Genomic DNA, 22058 nt, shown 5'->3' on the forward strand with positions numbered 1-22058 from the left:
GCACTCCCAGTCATTACACACAGGGAAGAAACACAGCATACACACCATCACATATGATGCAACTATCAGGGTCATGTCAGATGATGTGTATACTGTACTATATGTACTATACTATGTGTCTACTATATGAATTCTCCACCTGTGAGTTGACTGAGCAAGAAGCTGAGCAGGGCAAGTTCTGTTCTACAGAGCCTGCCCAGCATTACAGAGGGTAACAGTATATCAGTACAAAGCCCTTTGTGATGTGAGGCTTCCTGACACTAAGCAGATTGTTTGGGGTAATGCCACTGTATGCTCATACCTTTTAAAGGGGTATTCAAGAGTAAAAAAAATGTTTTTAAATTAACTGGTGTCTGAACTTTATACAGATATGTAAATTTCTTCCTTTTAAAAATCTCCAGTCTTCCAGTACTTTTCAGTTGATGTATGTCCTGCAGCAAGTGGTGTATTTTCTCCAGTCTGACACAGTGCCCTCTGCTACCACCTCTGTCCATGTCAGGAACTGTCCAGAGCAGGAAAGGGTTTTCTAAGGGGAATTGCTACTGCTATGGACAGACGAGGCAGCAGAGAGCATTGTCTCAGACTGAAAATAATACACCACTTCCTGCAGGACATACTATGCAAAAGAAGAGCCTGTGGCGCCTTATTGGAGAGTCTCGAAACAAAGGACTAGCCAGATATCCCTCCGGGAAGGACCCAGCCAAGGGGGGGACCTGTAGGGAAACCACCAAAACCACCATATTAAGTGGCCCTATAAGTCAATGTAATGGCAAGGGAAAAACCAAGGCCAGATATCCATTCACATACAGCTGTTTCGGGGTGTTGCCCCTCATCTATGTGGAGCAGAATTCTGGCTTGGTGGGAGCAATGCCTAGTAGAGCCATAAGAGAAACAGATCACTGATCTCAGGGAGACCAGCCAAACTGCCGCTTGCTAGTAAAAGCGTTCAATGCAGTGAAGTCCTAGGTGCATTGCCCCCTGGGAAACATATATATGCAAAAGAAGAGTCAGTGGAGCCTCATTGAAGAGTCTCGAAACACAGGACTAGCCAGATATCCCTCCGGGAAGCAACCAGATGGGCGTCTCTGTTTCTCTGCAGGACATACTGGAAGACTTGAGATTTTTAAACAGAAGTAATTTAAAAATCTATATAACGTTCTGACACAAGTTGATTTAAATTTTTTTTTTCCTTCGGAGTACCCCTATAGAAGGATCCCGTAGACTTGCAGTGGGTTCTGCTGAAAGTATAAAGTGTATTGGGGCATCCTGACTCTCCAGCGACAGATGATGTTGATAAAGGGAATGGTTGGGTGAGCTGACAGTTGTGGAAGGTGTATAGGAACAAAAGACAGGGACTTCTAATAATCAAATAAGCACAGGGGGAGCTCACACTCCTGATAAACCAATATCCTCTGTGATGCTGTGCAGGCTATGCCAAACAGAACGTACACCGTTTCCTCTCGAGTAAATTCCCAGTGACAACGGGTAGAGAAGTAACACAACATTTAGTGACAACCACTGTCATGCTGGGCAGGCTCTGCAGAACAGGACCAGCTTCTGCTCTAGTGTACTGATTATAAGGTAGAAAGGTAACACTGCACACATGTCTCTATACAGTTTCCAGGCCTTGAAGGGAGAACGTATAAGAAGGGGAGAAGGGCTGATGGCTAGGTCTCTTCAGAGTAACAACAAAGCGATGAATCTATTGCATGATGGACCCCATTGACTTATACATTGATGCTACGGAGATGTAAAAAAAAAAAAAAAAAGATAGAATGTGTGGTGTTGGCACTTGGCAGAGGCAATGACGCACACATGTGAACACGTCTCACACTCTGCTCCCTCATTCTTTCTGTCTGACGTTCTTGGTTGGTGCCGTATGGAGCAGGTAAGTGCATGCCATGGAGACCAGCCCCTCCGGCTGCTACACTGTGGTCCTGCAGGGATTATCTGTCTGTCACTGTAACAACCTCAGGTAAGGGTCACGTGCTGGACGCCTATTACTACATCACTTATTCCTCTACCAGGAAATACTGCTCAGTCTCATTTTCCTGTGACTTTCCCAGCACCAGCCAGAGGTGACAATGAGGAAGTTGCCCGCTGAGCAGGTATAGTACCTACTAGGACTCTAATAGGGAAGCTTGTGACACTGTGAGCAATGTTCCTGTTTATTAACCCTATCTGCACTGAGAAACAGCTATGTATCCCAGTGGTAGAATAGTGGCTACGGCTTACTGTATAAAATTCTTGCTCCAAAATATTGCAAAAACATTACTGAAAGTTTATTGAAGTAAAAATAAATCATACACAGAGAATCGCTATTACGAAATCTGTAACTGAGATCCAAGGCGTCTCCACAATGTGACCATGCTTAAAGCAGAAGCAGTGGCGATGCCAGACTGAAGTATAGGACAATCTTTTTATTTTTACTACTCTTTTTCTGTTGTAGTTGTTGGAGGAGGGTTGCTTATGACAACCTTTCATAGAACCTTGTATAGCAATCTCATTATACATATTGAGGGAAAAAAAATGTTTTGTCTTAAAACCCAACAAAAACTACTAACAAGAAAACAAAAAGTTATGAATCTGCAGGAGGTAATAGCAACAATAACGCTTTGTTTCTTAAAGTGTCACTTTTGTTATAACTTTTACAATCTAAATCATCAGTAGATGTGATGACAAAAAATGAATGTAAATTGCTAATTTTATTTTATCATAGAAAAGATGGCACTACTTTTTTTTTTTTTAACCAGCACAAGACTAAAAAGCTACCTTTAAAGACTGGACCTGGATACAAGTAAGTATAGCTGTTATATAGCTGCCGTCAGAAGACTGGACCTGGATACAGTATGTATAGCTGTTATATAGCTGCCTTCAGGAGACTGGATCTGGATACAAGTAAGTATAGCTGTTATATAGCTGCCTTCAGGAGACTGGACCTGGATACAAGTAAGTATAACTGTCTTCAGGAGACTTGACCTGGATACAGTAAGTATAGCTTTTATATAGCTGCCTTCAGGAGACTGGACCTGGATACAAGTAAGTATAACTGTCTTCAGGAGACTTGACCTGGATACAGTAAGTATAGCTTTTATATAGCTGCCTTCAGGAGACTGGACCTGGATACAGTAGGTATAGCTTTGTTATATAGATGCCTTCAGGAGACTGGACCTGGATACAGTAAGTATAGCTGTTACTAAGCTGCCTTCAGGAGACTGGACCTGGATACAGTAAGTATAGCTGTTATATAGCTGCCTTCAGGAGACTGGACCTGGATACAGTAAGTATAGCTGTTACTAAGCTGCCTTCAGGAGACTGGACCTGGATACAGTAAGTATAGCTTTGTTTTAAAGCATGATAACTAAAAAATAATAATAATGTAAATTGCAAACTTGCTTTATATCACATTTCCTGCTGATTCAAATTTTGAAAGTTATACCGACCATGACACTTTAAAGTGTCCTTTCACTTAAAAATAAATGAAGTTTGGGGTCTGGGTCAGACTCTCATATGGGTTATCTAGTGTTAGTCAATTTTGTATATAATGAAGCCCTATTAAAAAAACAGAATAAACATGTTATGCTTACCCTATGCTCCCGCTATGTCCCCAACTGACTGCAGCCCCTTCACTTCCGAGACTAACTCATCTTGGAAGTAACAGCCCGCTTAGCCAATATTGGCCGAGGCAGGATATCGTTGCGAACAGTGATTAGCTGAGCGGGCTGTCACCCCAAGATGACAAGATGAGTTAGTCTCGGAAGTGTCAGGGCTGCAGTCAGCAGGGGACACTGAGGAAGCGCAGAGAGGTAAGCATAACATGATTATTATGTTCTTTAGCAAGGCAGCTTTGCAGTATATACACAATTGTCTAAAGGCCAAATAACCCCTTTAAGATGTCTATAGGAAGTCTCCATCTTGCACCAGGAGACTACACAGACTTACTTACATGGTCTTACTTTAGAACCAGTCTTCTGCAGGAAGATGGGGAGGGCTGTGCTTAGCAGAGCACTTCTACTCATTTGTTTTCAGGGATCACTGACGGTCTGGACAAACCCTGACCAATCAAAACTTTTTTCATTGCAACAATAAACCCATGTGGCTTTTTATAAATCCATATACTACAAGCAAAGCAGAAATTTTAACAACCAATCAAGATCTGAGCTCCCAATGTCTTCCCCTCCCTATTAAAAATGCCAGACTTTGTTAAAATGAGATATCCTTTACAGGGATGTTAAATATTTTTTATAATATTTTGTTTCTCCAGCTCCAGGGTTACTGATGGTGCTCAGCCAATCAGTGCACTGTCCCACCGCAACGTACTGATTGGCATAGTGTTGTCATTAACTCAGGAGCTGGAGAAACAAGCCGGAGAGTAGGCAGGTAACGTATGTACCACTTCAAGCGCCCGACATGCAGCAGACAATTAGTTTATTTTGGCAGAGGGGCTGCATTCTCACAGCGGATTGAAAATCCGCTGCAAGAATGGAGTGACCATAGGGAATAACTGTACCGTATACCGCAGCGTATTTCGCTGCGGATCTTGCAGAGTGAAATCCGCTGCGGATGCGTTACGTGTGATGCACCGTTCATGTTGATGGCCTGTCCTCAGGATATCAGATCTGGGGGGTCCGGCTGACTGAAGGGCCTGCCTCTGAAAAACAGCTCAGCTCTGTACACTGGGCCAGGGCTGTACCTGCCATTGCCTAAAGTCCTGTTTACAGTAAACTTCAGCACCAGGTATAGGTGCAACAAAGATGTATAGATGTACAGAACAGAGCACGGTAGGTGATGAGGAGGTAACAGCACCTGCACATACGGGCCTGTCGCCAGTTGATGGTGGGGGTGCTGGGAGCGAGCGCTCCACTGATCTCATATTCATGGCCTGTTCTCTAACAAAACTTACCGGGAGAGCAGAAGGTTCAGGTAGAAATTCAGCGTCTTCTCCAAAGATGAAATCCGGAGGTAATTCTGGGTATTGTGCATTAAACATGATGTCCCCTATAATACAGGAAAACGACATCTGATCAGCATAAACAATAGTGAGGACTTCATACTGCCCCCTATAGTGATCAATGTGACAACCATCTGGGATTTTGGGAATCTTCTTTTTATGAAGGGTCTATGTTATAGGCCTTTGTTCTTCATATTGTATGATCTCATCTTGGGGTAACTGTGTGATGTAAGGGTGACGCTTCATTTGCTGCATTTTTAAAAACGGCACTATTTTAGAGAGGTGTGGGTGACACCGCTATAGAGAAGGGAGGAATGGGTGACACCACTATAGAGAAGGGAGGAATGGCTGACACCGCTACAGAGAAGGGAGGAATGGGTGACACCGCTATAGAGAAGGGAGGAATGGGTGACACCGCTACAGAGAAGGGACGAATGGGTGACACCGCTACAGAGAAGGGAGGAATGGGTGACACCGCTACAGAGAAGGGAGGAATGGGTGACACACCGCTATAGAGAAGGGAGGAATGGGTGACACCGCTATAGAGAAGGGAGGAATGGGTGACACCGCTACAGAGAAGGGAGGAATGGGTGACACCGCTACAGAGAAGGGAGGAATGGGTGACACACCGCTATAGAGAAGGGAGGAATGGGTGACACCGCTACAGAGAAGGGAGGAATGGGTGACACCGCTACAGAGAAGGGACGAATGAGTGACACCGCTACAGAGAAGGGACGCATGAGTGACACCGCTACAGAGAAGGGAGGAATGGGTGACACACCGCTATAGAGAAGGGAGGAATGGGTGACACCGCTACAGAGAAGGGAGGAATGGATGACACACCGCTATGAGGAACAGAGAAATGGGTGACACTACTACAGAGAAGGGAGGAATGGGTGACACCGCTATAGAGAAGGGAGGAATGGGTGACACTGCTATAGAGAAGAGAGGAATGGGTGACAACGCTATAGAGAAGGGAGGAATGGGTGACACTGCTATAGAAAAGGAAGGAATGGGTGACACTGCTATAGAGAAGGGAGGAATGGGTGACACCGCTATAGAGAAGGGAGGAATAGGTGACACCGCTATAGAGAAGGGAGGAATGGGTGACACTGCTATAGAGAAGGGAGGAATGGGTGACACCGCTGTGAGGAACGGAGGAATTGGTGACACCGCTATGAGGAACGGAGGAATTGGTGACACCACCATGGGGAAAGGAAGGTATGGGTGACACCGCAATGGGGAAGGAAGGCATTGGTGAGAATGCTAAGGAGAAAGTGGGTAAGGGTGACACCGCTATGGAGAAGGGAGGAATGGGTGACACAGCTATGGGGAAGGGAGGTATGGGTGACACTACAATAGTGAGAGGAGGGTTTTGCATGGGTGACATTGCTTTGAAAAAAGAGGTACAGGCTTGTGCTACCATGGGGGAAGTTTCAGTGATGCAGCTATGGGCTGGAAGGCAAATGTAGAGAAGCAGGTGGCGCTGCTATGTGCGTATGAGATGTATTACCAATGCCCCTCATCGGACTCTAGAGGTTCGGGGATTGCGGGGCACAGTTGTATGGTGGACATCCGTCATACCCTGAGTCCTATAAAAAATTCTAAAAAGTAATCTTCTTATCAACAGAAACAACACAGTAAGACTGCGTACTTTATTTTTATATTATCTCAGTCCATACTTCCGCTAACCAGGCCACCATCCTCTGAGCGGTGGACGCTCTTCTCTATACTACCTCTCTACTGTGCCGTGTGGTGCTGTCGGGCGCTGACAATCAGCAGGCAGCAGATGATTTCCTGTGGCTGATCCCATGTAGATAACAGTAATGTAAGGTTGATGTCAAATATACAGCTGTGGCAGTGACTGCCGGAGCGAGCGTTATAGTACAAGGAAACCGCACAGGAAGCTGCGGACGCACATGATGGGACTGACCGCACTCACAGGCACCGGACCACAGGATGCATAACCACACAACGGAGGAAGCCGATAGCTACAGAGCAACACCAAACCAGCACCACTACACCAGGGTCTACAGCTGCACAGGGCTGCAGGGGGCAGAGAGTTCTTCCATATATAAGAAGAGGGCACAGGCACAGAATAAACATCAAACCTCATAATATAACTATACAGAACAAACTAGGAGGCTGGGAGATATCAGCCCTGAAGCATTAGTGCTGCAGCTCTGGAGTATAGAAAAGGATGTAACTCAGGATCAGTACAGGATAAGTCATGTAATGTATATACACAGTGAGCCCACCAGCAGCATAGTGAGTGCAGCTCTGGAGTATAATACAGGATGTAACTCAGGATCAGTACAGGATAAGTCATGTAATGTATGTACACAGTGACTCCACCAGAAGAATAGTGGGTGCAGCTCTGGAGTATAATACAGGATGTAACTCAGGATCAGTACAGGATAAGTAATGTAATATATGTACACAATGACCCCCGCTCTGGAGTATAATACAGGATGTAAAGTAGGACCTTCAATGTAAACTACTTAAATAGAAAAAATATAAAATATGATTGTTTGTATATATATACATATGTATCATGATATATTATGATATGTCATATATGATAATATAACATAAAACGATAGCTCTGTGTATGTTCACTATAATAGACTCAGATTGTAGAATATTTTATGTAAGAATTATTAATGCTTTAGAGGAGAATAATCCCCATTCTTGAGGTCCCTGAAGACAGGAGTGAGGAGAATGATGAGAGTAGTAGTTGGCGCAGCGCTCTATAATCTATACACTAAGCTAAATAGAGCAAGTGGCATTTACCAGGAAGCAGAGCTCACCAGGAACGGCAGAAATGTCAGACGCAGCTGGTTAATAGCACGCTCATTGTGTGCCTGGTTATTACAGCTATTCTTGGCTGCACTAAGTTTAGCCAGAGCCGTCAGCGGCTGCCAGAACATAAGAGCTTCACAGGAGGCCGACATTACATTACATCCAGAGAACATGACATTGTGTAGCATTACCATGAATAAGGTCCTGTCACCCTGTACACACCGCCTCACATACATCAGAAAACCTCCACCCTCTCACCATCGGCCAGGGTCACATACTGAAGGCTCCGCGCTGGAGACAGGTAACATGGTTATTAGGTGACTGCAAGCAAATTACCAGGAACGGACAATGCGCTAATCTGCAGAACAAACAGGCCGTTACTGTGCCATTCTGAGGGGCACTGGGGGGCCGGGCATGGTAATACAGGCCACGACCTGACTGCCCTTTTCATGCCTGCCTCTACTTTATAAATCTCTATTCACATGATATGCAGGACAACTGCTTTAACTAAAAACCTCAATCTCTGAGCTTGAGCCATACTTATAATGTGTTTATTATACCTTTTGCTCTCAAATTCTGAAATGTACAAGTACGGAGATAGAATGTAGAACACCTATTAAACAATGCTCACCATCCCTGCAAATACCCCCTTTATAACCCTGGTCTTCAAATTCTAGAAAAGCAACAAGCAGGCACTAGGACCCAGAGACAAAGGTAAATGAACAAGGATGAACCAAGAACTAGGAACAGACTGGACTAGGGCATGGCACCAAAAAACACACAAAGAATATAGGGAAAAAGTGCACTGAATAGACTGTAATCCGCACCATACTGCAAAAGATTGGGATCTGCAATAGGGTTATCCAAGATTAGAAATAACATAGCCGCTCTCTTACAAAAACAGCACCTGTCTTCAGGTTGTCTGTGGTATTACAATTCGTCTCCATTTACTTCAATGGAACTGAGCTGCAGTACCACATGCAACCTGAGGGGAAGAGTGATGCTGTTTCTGGAAGAAAGGAGCCATGTTTTTTTCTAATCCTGGATAAACTCAGGCTAAACATTCAGGAACTTTACTATAAATGAGCCCTGAGCTGAGGAGTCATGACTAGCTCATCCAGACCAGCAGATCAGCTGTGAGATTGCTGCACACAAACTGTCCGCAAACTAAAAAGAAACCTTGTAAAAATTCTACTTAACCTTTATAGGTAAGAGAAACAAACAAAAAACCTTTATAGTTCTTCTAAATCCCTTACATTCTTTTGTCTACACCCGGCATCTATGACGCATGGTGTCACATGACCTCACTGCCATATTGTTGTAGATCTCAGCGATATTGTACCCACAGTGAGGTCCAGCCGTTTAATGCGGCAGAGGCTGCTAAACTTTATTACAAAGTCTCATTTTTCTATAAATAACACAATAACCAGATATCAGATGTGACAATGACTATTTTATGCAAAAGAGGAGCCCGTGGAGCCTCATTGAAGAGTCTCAAAACACAGGACTAGCCAGATATCCCTCCGAGAAGGACCCAGCCAAGGGGCAGCTCCTGTTAGGAAACCACCAAAACCACCATATTAAGTGGCCCTATAAGTCAAGTAATGACAAGGGATAAACCAAGGCTAGGTTACCATCCACATACAGCTGTTTCGGGGTGTTGCCCCTCATCAGTGTGGAGCAGGATTCTGGCTAGGTGGGAGCAATGCCTAGTAGAGCCATAAGAGAAACAGATTGCTGAACTCAGGGAGACCAGCCAAACGACAACACTGCCGGCTGCTAGTGAAAGCGCTCAATGCAGTGAAGTCCTAGGTGCATTGCCCCCTGGGAAACATGAATATGCAAAAGAGGAGCCCGTGGAGCCTCATTGAAGAGTCTCAAAACACAGGACTAGCCAGATATCCCTCCGGGAAGGACCCAGCCAAGCCCTTGCAGCATGCGACTTGAAAAGTCTTCAGCATAGCCTCAGCATAAGGGTATGTTCAAGCGGAATCCCACAGCGGAATCCTGCCTGCCTCAGTCACTTCTTTGATCGGAGATCAGCGGCAGCAGAGACGCGCGAGCTCTCCCATAGACAGGCTATGGCACACTGAGGCAGGCAAGATTTCATAGCGGACAATTCTGCCTGATGTACTCAGTGTGAACATACCCTAACTGCGGCAGATATTTGAGTGTGCACATAGTCTAGTCTAGGGTCGGTTCTACATGGGAGGCAGCAATCATAGATTGGCACTAGTTTAAAAAGCCTTTACAAGACTCGATCAATTGTAGGGCCACTTAAAGTGGACCTGTAGTCAAACCCTAAAAAAAAATATATGTTACTATCACTAGATGGCAAAGGGTGTCCTGACAATGCACCTTTTTACAGTTTCTCCACATGCCCTTCCTTTCCGAGATATGTGGCTTTACAGTTTCTATGACAATTCTGTTAATAGTCAGATAGGTGTAAACTTAATTTTTACAACAGGGGGTTGATCAGGTGATGGGCATCAATATACAGTCGGGGGGGGTTGGTCCTAAGTGTAAGACATTAACCCCTTTTCCCAACTGTATAATCACGCCCATCCCCTGATAGCCACTTCCAATGTTAAAATTAACGCACATTTGACAACTAAATTGTCAGGAAAATTATGAACCTACACCCAAAATGAGAAAAGAATCAAAGCTCCAGCAAAAGTAGAAAAAAATATCAAAAATTCTTTATTTCCGAAGCATATTTAAAAAACACACAGGTTAAAATCAACACGTGTTGATTTTTAACCTGTGTGTTTTTTAAATATGCTTTTCTCATTTTGGATCCAGACCTGGGTGAACGGCCCACGCTATATCACCTGCTCCATTACAAGAGGGTTACCATTACATATTGGGACACATTCACATGGTGAGCTGACCTTTTTTCCTTGTTTTCATTTCACATATGAGCCTACACATCTTGGGAATGGAAAGGCAGATCTAGGAACTGTGAAAAGGTGTGAAATCAGGGCAATCTCAGCTATTTCCCGATGGTAACATCTGACTTTTAAGGGGATGGCTACAGGTCTTCTTTAAAGCGAACGTACCACTTCAATTACTATGAAAAAAAAAATCATACTAGTCGCCGCAATACGTAAATCCTAATGGGATCGCATATTTTTTTAAACACCATTGGGTTCCTGCCTTCTGCACCAGTTTCCTGAACTGCAATTCGTTCCACTCTATGTACTAAAGCCGGGCACGGCGACCTCAGAGCACTGTTATCTCCGTCTCTGGATGATGCGCCTCCATCAGTCAGTCTGGCCATGTCACAGAGGGGAGGGGACATCGGGGAACTGGGGGCGCTGGGCCCACCACCAATGCATAGAGCAGGCCGAATGGGAAACCAGCGCAGATGGCGGCAAAAATGCACCTCTCCACCGGGATCTATGTTCTGGCATTGACCAGCTAGTATAAAAAAAATTTGAGTAAGCAAAGGGCACTTTAAATGTATTATTATCGCCCACACATGCCCTGTTTAGACAATCAGATGTGTGCACGATAATGATAATTTATATGGCTGCACAAAAATTTAATCAGCCATTGAGCAAGTATTTGCTTGTTTGTCGACTGGTCGCTGGCCCTTTTAGGGTCCATTTACACAGAAGGATTATCTGCCAAAGATTTGAAGCCAAAGTCAGAACAGACTATAAACGAAGATCAGGTCATAAATTAAAGCCTGAGATTTCTCCTCTTTTCAAATCCATTCCTGGCTTTGGCTTCAAATCTTTGGCAGATAATCTGTCAAATAATCTTTCTGTGTAAATGGACCCTTATGTTATGTTTACACGGAACGATAATTCGCCCGATCGTACGAGTAACGATTTTTTTTTCATAACGATCATCGTTTAGACGGTATGATATATCGTATGGAAATTCGTTTTGCGAGCGTTGTGCGATCACTTACAGCCTATCTCACACATTGGTTGAATCGGCGATGGACTATTCACACGGAACGATCTGCGAATTTTTTGCGAACAATCAACGACGATTTGAGACCTTGTTGAAAGATCAAAATGAACGATTTCTCACTCGTCGTTTGATCGTTCGCTGCGTTTACACGTACGATTATCGTTCGAATTTGATCGTTATCGTGCAAATTCGCACAATAATCGTTCCGTGTAAACGCAGAATTAGACAAGCCTATACACAGGTAAATGAGCATTCTTATGCTGCGTTTACACGGAACAATAATTCGCCTGATCATACGATTAACAATTTCGAAGTAACAATTTTTTATAACGATCAGCGTTTAGACGGAACGATATATCGTACGGAAAATTCGTTTTGCGATCGCTTAAGCCTATCTCGCACATAGGAAAAATCGGTGAACGACTGTTTACACGGAACGATCTGCGAATTTTTTGCGAACGATGATTTTAGAACATGTTGTAAGATCAAAATGAACGATTTCTCGCTCGTCGTTTGATCGTTCGCTGCGTTTACACGTACAATTATCGTTCGAATTCGATCGTTATCGTGCAAATTTGCACGATAATCGTTCCATGTAAACGCAGCATTATGGCCACTTGTTAAAGATAATCAACCTGTGAAGAAAAAAAACCCTTAAGCCCCTATTACACGGGGTGATATTGAGGAACAAACGAGCGCTGTCAGGGTTTTTTAGCTCCTTGTTCCCACCTCCATTTAGACGATTATACACTTTAACCCCTTAGCAACCCATGACGTATCTGATACGTCATGGCGCCGCGGGTGGTGTTCAGAGCGGGGTCCCGCCGGGACCCCGCTCTGAACGGCGCTGATCCCGGCTGACACGTGCAGCCGGGCAGTGCCTCTGTTAGCCGGCGCGGGTCCCGTTGCCGCGCCGGCTAATTAAGCACTTCAATGCAGCTGTCAAACCTGACAGCTGCATTGAAGTGCTTTATGCACAACATCCCTGGTGTCTAGTGGGTCGGATCTCCCCCCCGCGATGCGATCGCGGGGGGGAGATCCGTTCTTCTGGCCGTGCCGGGCCTCAGCGTCGGAATGACGCTGATCCCGGCTCGGCAGTAGATTGCTATGGCCTACAGCAGGCCATAGCAATCTATGACCGATCTCATGGATCTTTGCTGTGTATATACACAGCATTGATCTCTATGAGAGATCAGTGCTGTCTATATACAAGTCCCCCAGGGGGGCTTCTAGTCCATGTAAAAAAAAAAAGTAAAAAAGTGTTTTTATTAATAAAAAATCCCCTCCCCTAATAAAAGTCCAAATCACCCCCCTTTTCCCATTTTATAAATATAAATTAATAAATAAATAAACATATTTAGTATCGCCGCACACGTAATCGCCCGAACTATTAATTAATCACATTCCTGATCTCGCACGGTAAACGGCGTAAGCGCAAAAAAATCCCAAAGTGCAAAATTGCGCATTTTTGGTCGCATCAAATCCAGAAAAAATGTAATAAAAAGCGATCAAAAAGTCGTATATGCGCAATCAAGGTACCGGTAGAAAGAACGCATCATGGCGCAAAAACTGACACCTCACACAGCCCCATAGACCAAAGGATAAAAGCGCTATAAGCCTGGGAATGGAGCGATTTTAAGTGACATATATTTGTTAACAATGGTTTGAATTTTTTACAGGCCATCCGATACAATATAAGTTATACATGTTATATATCATAGTAATCGTAACGACTTGAGGAACATGCAAAACAAGTCAGTTTTACCATAGGGCGAACGGCGTAAATGCAAAACTTTTTTCAATTTGACAGCGCAAATGATTTTTTTTCCGGTTTCACAACATATTTTATGGAAAAATTATGCCTGTAATTGCAAAGTACAATTGGTTTCGCAAAAAATAAGCACTCATATAAGTCTCTAGGTGAAAAAATGCAAGCGCTATGGACTTTTAAACATAAAATGGAAAAAGCAAAAGCGCAAAAACGAAAATTGGCTTGGACCTTAAGGGGTTAAAGTTAACCTGTCATTACTTTTTTTGCTTCTTAAACCATGAGGCATCAGGGTGGTTCCCATTGGCTTGATTCATAGATCGCTCCCCCATACCCAAATACTATAAAGGCAAGTTTATGGGCAAGTATATGAGCAATTTCCTCCCATCAAACCAGCCACGGTTTGATGGGAGGAAACTGCTGGGGACCGCTATCGTTCTGACGATTTATAAATCAGGCAGCAGGAATGTGATGATAGTTTACATTTAATGAAATGGTGGTCCATCTCCACAAATCTAATGATTGACAGATGCAATACAGCACCATGCCCTGGATGTCTCTCTTATATACAGAAGCTTCACTTAGATGAGACATCCATGACTGCTGTGATTAGCACAATAGATCTCACCAATGCTGAGCCAGGAAACAGTGCATCCATAATAAGCACATAAAGCTGATGCTTACATTTCAGGGTCTCCCCGGCGTATGGGATGTGAAGCTTGAAGCGGTCACAGCTGGGTCCAGGGGTAAGGGATGTGCAGCTGAAAAGAAAGTGAAAGAAAAATTCAATGATAGCAAAATCTGCGCAATCCAAACACACAGACATGAAGAGAGAAATGGCATCAAACCTCCACAGACTAAGGGTACCATTACACGGAACGATAATTGGCCGAATTGGCCCGATTCGGCCGATTATCGCTCCGTGTAATAAATGCAACGATCAGCCGATGACAACGATCATCGGCTGATCGTTGATATAGGTTAGACCCTATTTTCGTTGGGCGCCGACCGCGCACCGCTGCGTGTAATAGCGGTGCGTGGCCGGCGACTAACGATATACATTATCCATCCACGTTCCAGGGCTGCTCCTGCCGTCCGCTTCTCCCGGGGTCCCGCGCGCGCTCTAGCTTAACAGAGGCCTGTCAGCTGATAGGCCGCTCAGCCAATCACAGGCCGCGGCGGTCCAGGCCTCTGATTGGCTGAGCGGCCTACCAGCTGACAGGCCGCTGTGAAGCTAGAGCGCGCACGGGACCCCGGGAGAAGCAGCCGGCAGGAGAAGCGGCCGGCAGGAGCAGCCCTGGAACGTGGATGGGTAATGTATGCCAGTTTAGCAAGGGCTGCAAGGAAATCGGTAACGATGTCCTTGCAGCTCTTGTCAAACGATTATCGGGCCGTGTAATAGGCCCAGTAAACGAGCAACGATCTAGCAGATCGCTGCTCGTTTACAGGTATTATTGGGCTCTGCTCGGCCCGTGTAATACCACCCTAAGGCTATGTGCACACTGAGGAAAAGGCGAGGAATTCAGCTTGAAATTCTTCCTGTAAAATATGTACAGAGCAAAGTCCCATTGTGTTCAATGGGTTTTCTGCTCTGTTGTTCACACTGCAGAATTTTCGAGCAGTATTTTCTGCTGTAGATCTGCTAGAGGAATCCTATAGAAGTCAATGGAAGGCTTAAATTCTGCTTGAATTCTGCCTGAAAACTTTCTGCTTCAATTCCTCGAGAATTCCTCAGTGTGCACATACCCTAAGGGTGCCTTTACACAGAGAGATTTATCTGACCGATCTTTGAAGCCAAAGCCACAAACAGACTATACACAGAGAACAGGTCTTAAAGGAAAGACTGAGATTTCTCCTCTTTTCAAATCCATTCCTGGCTTTGGCTTCAATTATCTGTCAGATAAATCTCTCTGTGTAAAGGCAGCCTTAGGGCCCTATTACACTGGACTATTATCGTGCGGAAAATTGTTATACCGTCCAAATTTATACGATAATCGCCCTGTGTAATTGTAGGCAACGATCGAAAAATCATTTGTGGTAATTCCGCATTCGTTCTATTCTATACACTAGCGTCAGGTTCAGGCAACTTTATTATAAAGAGTGTAATAAAGAAAAAAAAAGGTTCAGGACAGGATTCAGCCCTCAATGCTGTCTGTATAACCACTGCCCACAGCACAGCTCCGGGTTACTATTAGAATAGAATAACTTTATTTGGTGCAGATTTTCAGGCTCTATGGCCCAGATTTAATAAAGGGGGTAAACTGCCCACAACAACCAATCACAGCTCAGCTTTCATTTCTTATACTGCTCTGGTAAAATAAGAGCAGAACTGTGATTGGTTGCTATGGGCAGTTTACACCCTTTGATAAATCTAGGCCTATATCGTATCTCTTCTTACAAACTCCTTTTAGTGAATTATCGGATGCCAGATTAAAGGGGAACTATCAGCAGATTAGATTAATCTAACCTGCCGATAGCCCCTTATAGCGCCCGGGAAGCTGAGGAGAAAATTGTGTGTTACCTCCCTCCTTGGCACTGGTCGCACGCTGTTAGTTGGAGTAATCTTCGCTCCGATGCACTGCCAGGAGCCGTGCCGCATCATCAGCCCACTCCTTCTAATGGTAATCAATGAAGGGGGCGGGCCGATGATACGAAGGTGCTCCTAACAGTGCATTGGAGCGATGATTACTCTGACTAACAGCGCAAACTGGCGCAGAGGAGGAAGGTGACACATAAAACTTCCCCCTAAGCATTTCAGGCGCTATATGGGGCTATTGCCAGGTTAGATTTGTCTAGCCTGCTGTTCTTTTAAAAGAACTTCATTGACAGACGTCATTCACGTACCCAGACTTCAGGTCAGTGATCCGCAGGCAGCTCGTAGAATCCAGACCAACCTTTCCATTTCTGACAACGCTGGATATGAATGGGGAGAGCGCGGGGGCTATACGGTTTAGAGTGACCTCAGGGGACATCCTGCAAATCACAACCTGGAGAGAGATCAAAGAAAATCCTAAATATTATCTAAAATGTCTATTATAAATCTATCATAATAACAGACTCACTGAATATATACAATACTGATCCTGAGTTAAGGCCCGATTACACGGGCCAACAGTGAGGAGCAAACGAGCAATGTTAGCACTCGTTTGCTCCTCATTCCCCGCTCGCTGCCGCCGCTATTGCTCGCAGCAGCAGTGAGCGAGTCCGAGCAACCCATAGGAGCCATGGCAGCAGATTGCTGCTGTATAAGTCGTTTGTCTTTCAATATGCTGAAAGACAAACGACTTCAACGATCAGCTGACATGAACGATGTTGGCTGATTGTTGCCTCCTATTCCACGGGGCGATCCATAGCGGCCAAATAGCGGACTATACATCAATTACATTACTTATCCTATACTGATCCTGAGTTATAGCCTTAAACTCAAGAGCTGTACTCACTATTCTGCTAGTAGGATGACCGTATAAATACATTACATTACTGATCCTGAGTTACATCCTGTATTATAGTCCAGAGCTGCACTCACTATTCTGCTGGTGGGGTCACTGTGTACATACACTACATTACTTATCCTGTACTGATCCTGAGTTATATCCTGTATTATACTCCAGAGCTGCACTCACTATTCTGCTGGTGGGGTCACTGTGTACATACATTACATTACTGATCCTGAGTTACATCCTGTATTATTCCCCAGAGCTGCACTCACTATTCTGCTGGTGGGGTCACTATGTACATACATTACATTACTAATACATGTTGGACATTATGTTTTATTTTGAAGACCCGATGTATAAAACCAACAATTAGCTGCACCATCTATTCCGCCCACATCGCGGTCTCCATCCTAATAACAACACAGCCCTCGCTGTCACTCACCCCCTGCAGAAGCCGAGCCCTACCAGCAGGAAACTCAGGGTCCTTCTGTCAGGACCCAACGCTGATGTGCCTTTACAATGCCTGTTATAATAATTGTAACGGACTAATTTTTTACACTTCAATAAACTTTTTTTTACATTAAAATACATGCTAAAACATAGCTATAACCAAATTTTCTTGTCTTCACATTATAAGTAGTCTCCACGTATATGTTTCTGTCAGGCATAATGTAGGACAGCCATAACCAGTGAGAGAACGTTTCCATGGAGACAGCTCCCGGTGCGGCGCTTGTGTTTCCGCGTTTGGAAACACGTGGGAACTAGAAGGCGATGTGATTGGTTGGTGGCAGTCACGAGGTGTTCCCGGCAGCCATCTACGAGCTGGCTGCGGGGACAGTAAGTGATGTGAATGGCGGGGGAGTGGTGAACATGGCGCTCTAGGAGTTCAGTTTTTAGTTAGCGGTGTTTTCTAATCCATTTAGCTTCAGCTGTTCTGAAACTACGACTTCCGGCACGCTGGGAGTTGTAGTTTTGGAACAGCTGAGAAACTGCCGCTTCTTGGAGCACAGGTCAAACTGCGGCCCTCCAGCTGTTATAAAACTACAATTCCCATCATGCCTGGAAAGCCAAAGCAATAGCTTTGGCTGTTCAGGCATGATGGGAATTGTAGTTTATCTTGGCTTAGAGGTCATTGACTCCGAGGACACAGCTTGTTGGAAGTTTCACAGTAAATAAAGTCTCCTAGCAGTAAAATCTTTATAACTCTTGAGCTTTATGTGAATAAAGATACATGAAAACTTCAACATCGAGACCATTGCTTACATCAGAGATGGGTAACCTTCGGCCCTCCAGCTGTGGCAAAACTACAATCGGCTTTGGCTGTCCAGGCATGATGGGAATTGTAGTTTTGCCACAGCTGGAGGGCCGAAGGTTACATCCAAAGGCTGCAAAAATATTCCGATTGTTGGTAAAGTCTGCAGCAAGCCCTCAGCTGTGAGAAGTATTGGGTCTGCTTGTGAGGAAAGATGGAGACCCACTAAAGTGAATGCAGCATAGGCCAAGATCATGGTGTTTTTCTGCATGTAATACACACCATGATATGTGCTGTAAAAAGTTCAGACCAGTATTGTAATTCACACTTGTCACTTCTTTCGGTGGATAGCGGAATACGCCGGCCCATAGAATGGTGTCTATGGAGCCGGCGGAAAGCCGCGCGGATGTCATCCGCGAGAATTCCTCAGTATGAACCCACCTTTAGGGTGCGTTCACACCTACAGGATCTGCAGCAGATTTGATGCTGTGTTCAGTTATTTAAATGAAATCTGCTGCGGATCCACAGCAGAAAATCAGCTGCAAATCCTGTAGGTGTGAACGCACCATTAGGGTGCCTTCACACATACCGTAACGCAGCGTTTTTGGTGCGTTTTTTACATGCGCATTTTGATTTTCACATGATTTTCATGTGAAAATAAAAACTGGCATGTAAAAATCGCACCAAAAACGCAGCGATACGGTACGTGTGAAGCTACCCTTATAGTGCGTTTACACACAGAGATTTATCTGACAGATTTTTGAAGCCAAAGCCAGGAATTGGCTCAAAAAGAAGAGAAATCTCAGTCTGTTCCTTATGACCTGTTCTCTGTTTATAGTCTGTTCCTGGCTTTGGCTTCAACAGTCTGTCAGATATTAGTCACAAGCAGGTTGCAAGTACATGCGACTTGCAATGAGATCACTGATAGCAAAGTCTTATTTTACCTATTACATGCGACCAAAACTTTGCAACACTATTCACTAATATTACATGCAGCATCATAATTCAACATTGCCATCTTCATGCCATGCAATCAAAATCATGGTCAAATGGTGTGTTTCACACACACAGATTTATCTGACAGGTTTTTGAAGCCAAAGCCAGGAATAGACTATCAACAAAGAATAGGTCATACAAGAAAGACTGAGATTTCTCTTCTTTTCAAATCCATTCCTGGCTTTGGCTTCAAAAATCTGTCAGATAAATCTCTGTGTGAACAGCTGGAGAGTCTTAGGTTTGACACACAAAATGTGAACAAGATGGCATGTTGGGAAGTGTAGTTCAGTACTGAGACTGTAGCTAATTCCTCCTCCTATAATAGGAATCAGTATAGCGGGACATGTACACTTGTAGCAGTTTTATTGTGCCTCTTGGCTGGCTCACAGAAGCCGCTCTCAGTCTTTATACCTTTGACCTTTGTTCTGGCCGCTGTATATTTACTGATTGTTCATTTTCCTCTTTCCCCAGCTCACACCATCAGCACAATGGATCCGGATAGACCTCAGGTGGTCGTGGTGGGCTCATGCATGACTGATCTTGTGAGGTGAGTGTCCTGCTCCATATATAGTCCACTCTGTACCCACACATCATTGACCTCCAACATCCAGTTCTTGTGAGACTACAACTCCCGGGACATGTTGGAAGTTATATCTTAACAACTTCTGGAAAGCTACAGTCCCTCATCCCTTCCCACTGCATGAGCTACGTGGAATGAGCTACTGCTTCTTACAACATAAACAGTACAGAATTAGTAAGAGAGATCTGTCAGCAGGAAGTCACCAGCATGGTGACAGTTTCCATCTTACAGGCTTTATTTTCTGCACTACACTTAAAGGGGTAGTGCGGTGCTACACATTTATTCACTAAATAACACACATTACAAAGTTATACAACTTTGTAATGTGTGTTATTTAAGTGAATGGCCCCCTTCCCCATGTTCCCCCCACCCCTGGAAGTGTGGTGCATTATACTCACATAATCACTGTCAGCCCGGGCCGCCATCTTGGGTCGAACATGTCATCTTCATGAGGCCAGCGGACCACTCCAGCCCTGCCGGCCCCCCTCTGGCGCGTCATCAGCTGCTCGGCCGCGATTGGCTGAGCATAGTTATGCTCAGCCAATGGCGGCTGAGCAGTTGATGACGCACTCGAGGGGTCGGCATGAGGGACGGTTGGAGCAGTCCGGCCAGCCTCCTGAAGATGGCGCGATGGACCCAAGATCGACGGGCCGGGGTCGACAGTAATTCGCTGAGTATAATGCACCACACTTCCGGGTGTTGGGGGGAACATGGGGAGAGGGGCCATTCACTTAAATAACACACATTACAAAGTTGTATAACTTTTTAATGTGTGTTATTTAGTAAATAAATGTGTAGCACCGCACTACCCCTTTAAATTCTGTCATGCACATGGACACTCTATGTTTTCATCCCTGTATAGCTCTGGGTTACAAAAAAATTCACCCTATAAAGGGGTTCTCCAGGATTAGCTGCTTTCCTCCAGAAGCAGCACCACCCTTGTCCTCAGGTTGTGTGTGGTATTGCATCTCAGTTCCATGGAGATGAATGGAGCAGAATTGTAGTATCACACCCAACCTGAGGACAGGGTGGTGCTGTTATTCAATGAAAGCAGCTGTGTTTTTCTTATCTTTTTGAATCCTCCACTGAGAGGTGGGCCACATGTGGTGGATGTGGATTTCAACTATTCTTTTACCAGCAAAGCAGTATCTGTGGTGGCTTTGCAGCAAAAAGTGCAGTGCTTGTGGCCATCCATTTGGTTTGACTGTACCCTAAGGGGGTATTTACTTGTCTGCAGAAAACTGGCCGTGCAGGGACTGTATTCTGTTGACCAAACCTCAGAGCTCCCGGGATCATGATTCATTATGATGCAAGGAGCCGCTAAAGTGTTTAAAAAGTTGTGCTACTGTACTGACATAGCTGCAAGGTCCAGTCCACAGAACACTGTCACAACAGTATTTTGCGGATGTGGGTATGCTTCTTTAGGCTCTGTTCCCACGTGTTTTTTTGCTGTTTTTCTTCATCTAAAACACAATCTCATTGTAAAAAAAAATTCTGCTTTTGGGTGTTTTTTTTAAGCCTGCTTTGCAAAGTTTTTCCTAATTTTTTTCAACTTTGGAGGATACAAAAGCAAACAGGCTAAAAATATGCATACATACAAATTATGTCATGTGTTCACTTGGCTTGGGAGCGCCTCTTGATAATTTGCTCAGGAGAATAAAATAATTTTTCTACATGTTATGGATGCCCAGACAGATCTATAATGATAATCGTGGTCTCCCCCCATGTGCCAAACAGAGGCCACAAATGTGTTTTTCCCATACAGATTTTCCCATATTTTCTGTGGAACAATCCAAAGTTTCTGCTGTTTATCTGCCCTGTGTGAACCCTAGTGTTTAGTGAGGGATTACCCCTTTAAGGCAGCCGTCTTTTTTTCTGCTCGCCATGTGTTACAAGTTTATGTAAGAGCCTAGGAGGCGTGAGGTCACTGTGGAGCGCTGTTTGTGACAGCGGTCACCATGGCCACAGACTATGAGGTCATCAGATGGATAAATAAATAGTTTGGGCCAGGAGCAGTGAGCTCAGCCTGCAGATCACATCCAGCAGCACGGAAAGATCTCTCTGTATACAGCTAAGTGATGGGGAAGGGGCACATGGACTACATCCTAGTGAAGGGTCCCCCTCCCAGCACTGACGCTCCCATCAACAGCCAGAACCCTGTTAGGGTGGGACTTCCTGGGGTCCTGACTCAAGTAATAAATACTCGGTTCCTAAAGCAGACCGCTCCTTTAGTAGGTGAATTAACACAGTACAGTAATGGAAAATCAAAGAGTATCACCATTACCGCATCTTCACTCTTATATGTACTAGCTGCAGGTGACATAATCGTCATATACTGTAATGTACAG

General features: G+C 44.6%; 1 protein-coding gene and 1 pseudogene across 4 annotated transcripts in view; one reads left to right on the forward strand and one right to left on the reverse strand.

Annotated features, from left to right (window-relative positions):
* LOC138775893 (BRISC and BRCA1-A complex member 2-like) overlaps window positions 1–22058 on the reverse strand; it is a 65369-nt pseudogene that overhangs the window by 37131 nt on the left and 6180 nt on the right.
* The window catches only part of LOC138775890 (ribokinase-like), a 61383-nt gene continuing 41192 nt past the window's right edge, over window positions 1868–22058 (forward strand). For 2 of the 4 annotated variants that reach the window (XM_069956072.1, XM_069956075.1), the window contains exons 1-2: window positions 17563–17603; window positions 19602–19677. In XM_069956072.1, the coding sequence (XP_069812173.1) occupies window positions 17588–17603; window positions 19602–19677 (92 nt within the window). In that variant the 5' untranslated portion in view covers window positions 17563–17587. Of the gene's footprint in view, window positions 1889–17562; window positions 17604–17628; window positions 17720–19601; window positions 19678–22058 lie in introns of those variants that run through there. The other 2 variants (XM_069956074.1, XM_069956073.1) reach the window with 2 other exon arrangements.

Source organism: Dendropsophus ebraccatus, unplaced genomic scaffold (genome assembly GCF_027789765.1).
Source record: "Dendropsophus ebraccatus isolate aDenEbr1 unplaced genomic scaffold, aDenEbr1.pat pat_scaffold_318_ctg1, whole genome shotgun sequence".
Lineage (NCBI taxonomy): Eukaryota > Metazoa > Chordata > Amphibia > Anura > Hylidae > Dendropsophus > Dendropsophus ebraccatus.